This window comes from Solanum pennellii, chromosome 9 (assembly GCF_001406875.1).
Source record: "Solanum pennellii chromosome 9, SPENNV200".
Lineage (NCBI taxonomy): Eukaryota > Viridiplantae > Streptophyta > Magnoliopsida > Solanales > Solanaceae > Solanum > Solanum pennellii.
In genome coordinates, this window is record NC_028645.1 from 79,197,549 (window position 1) to 79,207,235 (window position 9,687).

The 9,687-nt window shown below is 31.2% G+C and overlaps 1 protein-coding gene and 1 long non-coding RNA gene across 4 annotated transcripts in view; one reads left to right on the forward strand and one right to left on the reverse strand.

The window, feature by feature from the left end:
- Nucleotides 1-6,499: 6,499 nt before the first annotated feature.
- LOC107029257 lies at nt 6,500-7,863 on the forward strand. Its single transcript, XR_001457958.2, has 2 exons — nt 6,500-6,924; nt 7,535-7,863. It is a non-coding gene; the product is annotated as an uncharacterized LOC107029257 (long non-coding RNA).
- A 351-nt stretch (nt 7,864-8,214) lies between these two features.
- Nucleotides 8,215-9,687, reverse strand: part of LOC107029256 (5'-nucleotidase SurE) — a 6,616-nt gene continuing 5,143 nt past the window's right edge. The window contains exons 8-11 of one of the 3 annotated variants that reach the window (XM_015230638.2): nt 9,369-9,428; nt 9,171-9,285; nt 8,941-8,986; nt 8,215-8,613 (exon numbers count right to left, since the gene is read on the reverse strand). In XM_015230638.2, the coding sequence (XP_015086124.1) occupies nt 9,175-9,285; nt 9,369-9,428 (171 nt within the window). In that variant the 3' untranslated portion in view covers nt 8,215-8,613; nt 8,941-8,986; nt 9,171-9,174. Of the gene's footprint in view, nt 8,614-8,940; nt 9,286-9,368; nt 9,429-9,687 lie in introns of those variants that run through there. The other 2 variants (XM_027911836.1, XM_015230639.2) reach the window with 2 other exon arrangements.

Sequence of the window (9,687 nt, forward strand, 5' to 3'; positions counted from 1 at the left end):
ATAGAAAATATTAGTCCATTACACTTTATATTTTCACATCTTATAGTTCTTATGTAATCTTTTATTCATTGATCATTTTTTTTCTTATTGATATATTGCTTTGTTTAATTAACTTCTTTCATTTTGTATGAAAATATAGTGTTAGATATTTGGCAATTTTGACAAATCATATAATTGAAGTAGTAATCTTTTTTTTTACCAATAAATATAGTGTATCCCACATGATTAAAGAAAAAGATTTTATCAATAGAATCAGAAATTATCTAGATTCTTTTGATCTTGCAACCTTAGTTGAATGTTTTACCAGAAATATCATTTTTACCCTTTAAATATTATATAATGCATCAACTATTCTAAAATAATTATATCATTTGAAATATTTGGTATTAAATAACATGGGATACACGTGCAACGTACGTGTTCGAGAACTAGTTAGATATAATCACAGAAATAAAGGTAAATTTTATATAATAACCTGTTGAGCAAAACCAAGGGGGGTAGTAGTGTTGGGAACATTGCTTGAGTCCATAGTGAATGTAAAATTGATATGAAGTTGTGTGTGACAAAGTTGTACCACTAAGTATCTATTTATAGTAGTAGTGGGTGGTTTATTAATAAAATTATTACCTATAATTATTTTCATAAAAGGTATTTTTTCTTAATTGTTTATTCTTCGTATCGTATATAAAAAGATTTATTTACCGAAAAATATTTTGTGGAATAGTTGCGTTGACTATTCAGCCAGTCAAATTATTATATTTAATTTTCTTGACACACTTTTTATTTAGGAATGAAAAACTGAGCTGTAACGGTTGTGGGTAAAGTCAAAAAAACTTTAATATGTCCTATATCACGATTTGACTCATTGACCTGCGAGGACATTTTTTTTCTAAAACATAGAAAAATCCTGTTATAATAAAAGAGTACTCGTAACTTAATTTAAATTAAAGTTCTTTGTAACAAAATACACTTAATTCTCCCTCAAGGAATTAATCTAAACAGGTAGTAGAGTTTCTAAAGAGTACGATTTATAAAAGAAATATAAAATAACTTCCACCATAAGAAACAACAAGTAGAAGTTGTAAGAGATCATCTTGACAATTCCACCCTCATAACAAATCAATAGCCTACAAATATGTTTGTTATTTACTATGTGTCAATAATCAATATATTTCAAACGCAATAGATTTATGAACAAAGAACTTTAAAAACAATAATAGGTAATAGTTATTATTATAACAACAATAACCATGAGCACAACCATAACATCAAATATAACAACGAACAGAATGACAAAAACAATAACTTAAATATTAAAACAAACAATTGATGAAAAAAATCATCTTCTTAAAGTCTAAAGACGAACAAATATTACTCGATCTTTGTAACGCCATTCAGAAGTAGACTTTGCTCAGCAATTTCCAGCTCCTGGAGAGCAACGAGGAGATTCATCTCGCAAGCATGTTTCTTCTTAAGAGCATCAAAATACTGCTTAACTTTTTCGATGTAGATCGTATTTTGTATCTACAACAAAATTTAAAATATTAATAGATGTATTAATTAGATATGTTCACAAAAATAAAGGTAAATTTTACATAATAACCTCTTGAGCAAAACCAAGGGGGGTAGTAGCGTTGGGAACATTGCTTGAGTCTATAGTGAATGCAAAATTGATATGAAGTTGTGTGTGATAAAGTTGGACAACTAGGTATCTATTTATAGTAGTAGTGAGTGGTCTATTAATAAAATTATTACCTATAATTGTTTTCATAAAAGGTATTTTTTCTTAATTGTTTATTCATTGAAACGGATATAAAAAGATTTATTTGCCGAAAAATATTTTGTGGAATAGTTGCATTGACTATTCAGCCAGTCAAATTATCATATTTAATTTTCTTGACACACTTTTTATTTAGGAATGAAAAACTGAGTTGTAAGGGTTGTGGGTTAAGTCAAAAAAACTTTAATATGTCCTATATCACGATTTGACTCATTGACCTGCGAGGACATTTTTTTTCTAAAACATAGAAAAACCCTGTTATAATAAAAGAGTACTCGTAACTTAATTTAAATTAAAGTTCTTTGTAAGAAAATACACTTAATTCTCCCTCAAGGAATTAATCTAAACAGGTAGTAGAGTTTCTAAAGAGTACGATTTATAAAAGAAATATAAACTAACTTCCACCATAAGAAACAACAAGTAGAAGTTGTAAGAGATCATCTTGACAATTCCACCCTCATAACAAATCAATAGCCTAACCTTTTACCACATAGAAATTCTCGAATACAGGATCACTACTGACTCTGTTTATCAGTCTACTACTTACCTTCAAGTTCTCATGCTGACATCATGGTTTAAAATTCATTCGAAACATGTTCAACAACGTAACAATTATTTTTTTCTTCACTAATAAAACGTCATTGATCTTTCAACCGGATTATGTCATGTGATATAGAAAAAGTAGTATCAGTACAAACAACACATATTGATAGAAATCATCGAACGATTCGAATCCTCTACACAATATCATGCATATAATTAAGAAACATGAAACTTAGAGATATAACTAGGACCACACTACTTCAATCACCACTCTTACTACAAGCAGTATTACCTTTGAACTCATATTCTCTAACTCAATTCACTCCACCTCATTTTGCTACAAACTCAATCATCTTGGTCATTCCACCCTCATAACAAATTATAGCCTAACCTTTTTACCATATAGAAATTTCTCGAATACAAGATCACTACTGACTCTGCTAATCAGTCTACTACTTTCCCTTAAATTCTCATGTTGACATCCTGATTTAACGACCATTCGAGACATGTTCAAAAATGTAACCACCAACCAAATTATTCTTTATAGCTATCTGATAATTCGAACCCTTAAGATTTCCTACACGTGCAGTCCCTCTACCTACAAGATAACATGTAAATAAAGGTAGATCAAACTACTCAATTAAAAGGTCAAGCACATCTGAGAGCCAAGCAATTGCTGAACAACTCTGATTGTGAACTTTTGGCGTATCCTTGACCAAAAATTCACGAGTTTTAACTTTCCTTTGCACTAAAATATCTCCCTTACATGGTTCCCCATCTTAGAGTTGCTTACGTGTTTTTTAGAGTAACTATCGTCTATTTTATCGATATAAAGTGGGAGGAAAATAAAAGAATTCACGTTTTTAGAGTTTGAAGTCAGCCCGACTCAACTCAAATTAATAAATTTTCATTGCATACCCAACTTTTAAATTCACAATATATTTCAAGAAATTTCAAAATTTCGTATTTGATGCCTTTTGATTATGAATCATGTCGTTACACTTCCGCTCCACATAAATTGACTTCTTATTTTTAATTTTTTCCACTCTTGCTCCGCATTAATTAAACTCCCGTAAATTCGCTTCACATAATTACTATCTTTTTGGAAAATTTTCACATATAACCACTAAAAAATAGACTTATTACTCTCCATAGCTATGATTTGATAATTACAATTCGTAACCACATGTTACAGGAAGGAGAGAGGCGAGAGAGCAAAAAATGGGAGAAAAGTGAATTATATATGTATATTGATTAGATAATTGTATATTATAAATATGTATCTGTATATATGACAAGCAAGATTATGAGAGAGAAGAGAAAGACGAGCGAGATTGGGAGAGGGAGGAGAGAGGCGAGCGATATAATGAGATAGGCGAGCGAAAGAGGGCATGGAGTGAGAGAGAGGTAAATAGTATATTTATATCGGTTAGATAATTGTATATTATACATATGCATTTGTATAAAAATCAAGCGAGATCGGGAGAGGGAAGAGAGAGGCGAGTGGATCTTGAGAGGAAGGAGAGAGGCGAGCGAAATAGGGCCGAGAATGGGAGAGAGGTGAATTGTATATGTATATTGATTAGATAATTGTATATTATACATATATATTTGTATATTCTGATGAATTATACATATACTAATACACATGTGGCTAATTATACAAACTCGAGTCAACCCATATAATTAATGCATAATGTTAGTCGTGAGTAGTAATTGTAGCAAATTATAGTTATGATGAGTAATTAAGTAGTATAAATTTGCTTAACCGCGTAATTTTCCTTTTTTTATAAATGAAAATAAAGACTCCAAGTATTTTTTTTCAACAGATTACTAGTTGTGCCATGTGTGGATGTATTAATTGAGATTAAGAAAGAAAGAGATCAGTTTTAGATCAATCAAGAATGTAGTGAAGAATGAAAAAATTGAGTCGATGTTTCGCAAATATTAAGTCTTTGTTCAAGGTTATTTTAATAATATAAAAGTTAATAGGGTATCTTTCATATTTTTACAATATGTGTATAACTTTGCATGTATATTTACACTTTATCATATCAGTTTTTAAATTAAAATTTCTTAGTTATTACGTATGATTTCATATATTCACGTAGATCTGCAATTCGTGTTATTCCCTATTATTTTTAAAGAATATTATTTAAATCTGCTTCGCACCCGCATATTCTTTGACCAACATTGTCATTCTTATTTTTATTGCCCGTTTACTACGTAATTTTATTATCTTTATTAGATGTGCTATTTCTTTAAAAAAATTATTTTCTTATACATATTTTAACTAAAAAAACACCAATTCAAAATATGCATGACGTGATGCTAACAGTTACAATTAAAATTAGGTTATAAACGTAACAAAACTAATAACATACTCATAGTCCAAAAGCTATCCAACTTGATCAACATTTTTCTGTTTTTGAAAATCAATAAATATTTTGAATAATATATTCACAAACAATTTTTCATCCATATTACTATAATAAATACTCTTTAGAAATGTATCTAATGTTGCAATTAACAAAACTTAATTGTAGCGATTTTAGGAAAAGTTCTTTTCTCAATCAATTGTTTTTTAAAAAAAAAAAAAATATTTATGCAGCACCAATTATAAATGAAAAATAGATTTATTAATGTCATCAAACTCGAAATATCAGTCAAACAAAAGCAATATCGGAAACTTATATTATTATTATTATTATTATTTATTAGTGCAGAAAAAGATATACCCTCAAACTATAATATATGGTATGCAATATCATCTGTCATACTTTTGAGATATTAGTGCATTTGCCGTCAATAAACTAAAACATGTATGCCTTTCATTCTAACGAAAGATTAAATAGGGACACATTGCACAATCTTATCTGACGATCCCATATGTATTGACTTTAATAAATGTCAGGTCAATGGATAAAATTTTAACATGTGCATATTATTAGTATGACATGTATATATGCTCAAATTTTTGGACTGCATGACCATTAATATCCAAAACTATGACAGAGGATATCTATATACCATTTATGATAATGTGAAATATCTTTTGTCCTTTTTTCCTTTATTAATTACTTAGGTCAAAATACACGCACCATCCCACATTGCCATTCAAAATATAAAAAACAAAATAGTACATTTTGCTAATTAATTCTTTTACGTTCCCTTTAATGACTCTTTGATTAAGCCATTGACAAGTCTTTAATTAATGAACAAAACTTTTGAGTCATCAAAACTAATACTTAGCTTGTTATTGTGACAAAGACTAAACTCTGAATGGAGCAAATGGACCAATAGAAGCTTAAAACTTGAAGTAGACTCTTGAAAAATAATATTTCCTTGTAATGCAATTAAGGGACCCATCTAGAATAAAGTTGCTCTCAACTTTAAAATTATTATTTCATCATTAATACCAAGTCCCCTAGTGTAACAATTATGCTAACTATTTCAGGAAAACAATATTCCAATTTCAATAATTCAAGATGTACTTGCAAGTGTTTGCTTCTTTTTTCTATTAACATACTCCAAATGTAGTTTTATTCAGAGTAACTCAAATAACAAGTCACGGTATTGTATATTTACTATTCGAGAACACCACAAGAGTATCATTTATGTACCTGTAAAAATCATGTTAGAAGTTTCATTTTCTATGGATTTTGTTAATTGTTCTAAACTATTAATGCCCTTTTATAATTTTCTTGTCATTATACTATGAATAATAGATTAATTTTCAAAAATTCACAAGGCTTACGAGTTACGCCCGCACTAAGTAAAAAACCATGTCTCAATTGCCCCTACCTTTAAAAACATTGATACTAACAAATCAGAATTCTATCACCTCTCCTACTGCTCTCTAAAAACCACAACCATGTTAAAACTTGAATTTTCAATGGCTGTAGACGCTAATCTTTGGGTGCGCATAGAGTAAAAACCTCGCTCTCGCTCTTATGTAGTAGCTTGCAAACCACACGGAGAAGTAACCCGCACTAGACAAGCCCACGGCTCCTATGAATTTTCATTGGCTTTGTAAAATCTTGGATGAATTGTGTCACAAAATCCATGCAACAACACAGTGAAAGCTTAATTCCCCAAGGACAAAGATTACTCTATCAAAGCCCGTCTTTTTTGTTTTCCCAAATTCTGCAATTTTCTAACAAATAAATAACTTGAAGAATAAGGGATGTCAATTTAGGGAAAGAAATGAGATAATAAAGAAGAGGGGGTCATTGAAAGTGTAGAAAGTACAAGTGATTGGTAGAGTAGCAACTTCTTCTACAAGGAGAGAGGTATGATAGAGACATAACACCAAGTGAAAAAATTGTGAAAGTAATAAAATGTAACGAAATGAATGCATGATATCGTCTATAAGGCATATAGCAAATGTTTATAAGGATAGTGACCCTAACTTCACCCTTTGTCTAAGCAAACTAAGACCCCTTTTCTCTTAGTGTGTGTCTCTCTTATTTCTCACCCCCCATTCATTTTTACCTACCATGAACATCATCTACTCCCTCTTTTCATCATGGGATGGCTTCAATCCCTCTTCTCTCCATTGAAGAAGCTTTGGTTTCGTCTTCACTCTGCTCCGAAGAAGAGTATGTTTTCTATTACTTCTAGTTATATTGTCTCCACTTTTATGTAGTTAAGTTTTCTTTTGTCAAAGATTTCGTATGTATACATAGATAACTAACTCTCATTTACCTGAAGGATCCAGAATCTAGATGTTGTGAGTTTTGGAGTGTGTTAGTCCATCCGTACAAGTCGACAGAAACATTAAATTCTGTCGACTATAGGAACTCATTGTAAGATCAGCCACTGCTCCTTCAATGGCAAAAGCTCACATCTATAGGATCAACATTTCCTTCTTGAATCAATGTGAAGCCTATTTTGATAGCTGAAATTTAACCGTTCTTGAACTGGAAGAGTTTAATTAGCCATATCGCTTTAATTGCTTAGGGGAATCGGCCTTCTTCAATTGAAGCCTTTTCCATTCTTTTACTAACTAATTATGTATCGTATTCCATCCATCCCACAATAGAGAATCAATGATGAGTTGATTCCTTTGCATACCTACATGTTTTCTTTTACAAGACTCTAGTCTTGCTCAAGAAAATGCAAACTTCCACTTGTATATTCTTCATCTATTGATCAACAAAAATGTAACTTTTTTGCTTGTACTAAACTTACTTATTCTTGATGTTTCAGGAAGAGGGATATATATACTCTACGAGGATGTTAAATCTTGCCCTTGTGAAGATGTTCAAGTGCTTTGGTCCATACTAGTGGAGTCTCATCCACATTCTTTGCCACCACGAAAATGAGGGACTTATGGGAGGGGAGATTTAATTTACAGTCACATGTACATATATATCACACCACTTTTGTCCCAACCTAGGTTTTCTTTGTTCAAGTTTTCTATCTTTTGTGAGTAAGTTCCATCTGAAAAGTTTTTAAGTTATTGAAACTTATGTCTTTCTCTTGATTTTAGTTGTACATTCTTCAAGATGTGGTAAATATTTATAAGTAACTTTTTATGGGGGTTGAGCTAGTGAATAGGGTATTGATAAGAAGGAAGAAAAAGAAATCATACATAATGCAATTGCAATATTACATGCTCATAAGAGAATCAAAAGTACCTATTCCAAGAGGATAGAAAAGTTATTTTAAAGTAAAGTCTCATTAAGTAAAGTCTCATTATCTTATTTTCTATTTGTTGCCCTGTCAGTTTCAACAGTTGATGAGTCGACATACTTGCTAGTATTATTAAATAAAGTTGACTTAAGGGCTAAAGTAAGGATATTAGATTGAGATGTGATTGCCATTTCGACATACTTCTTCATACTTTTGACTTAACAATTATACTCTATTGACTAAGGACAAGTCTGTAACCACCAAACAGGTTTATCATTAAACAATAAACACATGGTAAGCCACACCATTTATTATTTGATTCCAGATTTGACCTCCTTAAAAACAGGCAACTTATATTTACTTCTGCCTTACGTATGAAACTTAAAAACAGGGCTACATTACTTACTTAATGATCTTAGTAAATGTCTATGAAACATCATAGAGGATATCTTGCAGAAAATGAAATAAAGATACATCTGATTCTAACCAGGGAGAGGATGCTCACATTGAAATGACATGCAAATGCACAATTCCATTCCATGCAAAATCATTAAGGTCTCTTGAGTCCTTTATTTCATCGATACAAACTTTTTGTAATTGTTGAGGAAACGTTTCATCTCTAAAACTTTTCATCTGGGAAATTGATCAATAACCTACATAATAATAGAGCAAGTTCAGACACAGATTAACCACAATGAAGAATATAATCACCAGAAATGAAGACGAAAAATAATCGAAACGATGAAAAACAGTTTATTTTCATTTCGGAGGAGTATATAAGTAAGATAGTACAATGATTATAGATTTTTAATTAGTGAAAGGTATTTTATTGATGTGCAACGAAGTGCTACGAGTGTATACAGGGGGGATAGCCACACTACAAGAAAATAAGAAACAAGCTCAAAAAATCAATCATGTCTTTTGTGTCATTTGCAATTGCCAAGGTACACCACAAAAACAAAAGAGAAATGCATCCATACTTGATGTTAATTACTTCTTTCCTCCTGCTTTCAGATATTCAGTTCCCTGCAAATGAATCACAACGATCATAACTTTGTCCCACTTAGTCAAACTTTACGGCAAAATCAAACTCATAGAAACACCAGCTTCAGTAGCCAATTGAATATTATTGTTAAGATAAAAACGGATGATATAACAACTAGCCTTAGGGTAACATCAGAATTTGATTTCACTAGGAGGACCAACTTACAGCACTACAACGCAGAGGAAGGATAATGATCAACAACACTGGGCAGCCAATTCCGAAAGAATGAAACAGCATCTAGCTCTGCTGGAGACAAGCCGCCAAGGGGTGTGACAGTAATCTGTGAAAAATGACCGTGAAAAATAACAATCATAGGTCTTTCTCATTGAAAAACTAACAACCATATAAAACAATAGTACATACGTATCCTTCTTGGAGAGAACAGTAGTCTGTATCACCATTCCCCACTAGAACTCTTGTAACCTAGAAAGGCAAGAGTAATACCAACAAATTACTCCATTAAAACCTGTATAAATTACTTCTATACTTTTTATTTAACTCTCAAAGAAGTAGGAAAAAACGAAAATCCGGTGTCATACAAAAACAGAGTAGAATCATTCAAAGGGATATTTTAGTGAAGTTACTATTTGCAAACGTTGTCTGGTTATTTTAGTAAGGAACAGTTGCCTGGTTTCATAAACACTTGTCTTGTATTTGTTGTAAAGGGCCCATGGGGAGAGGG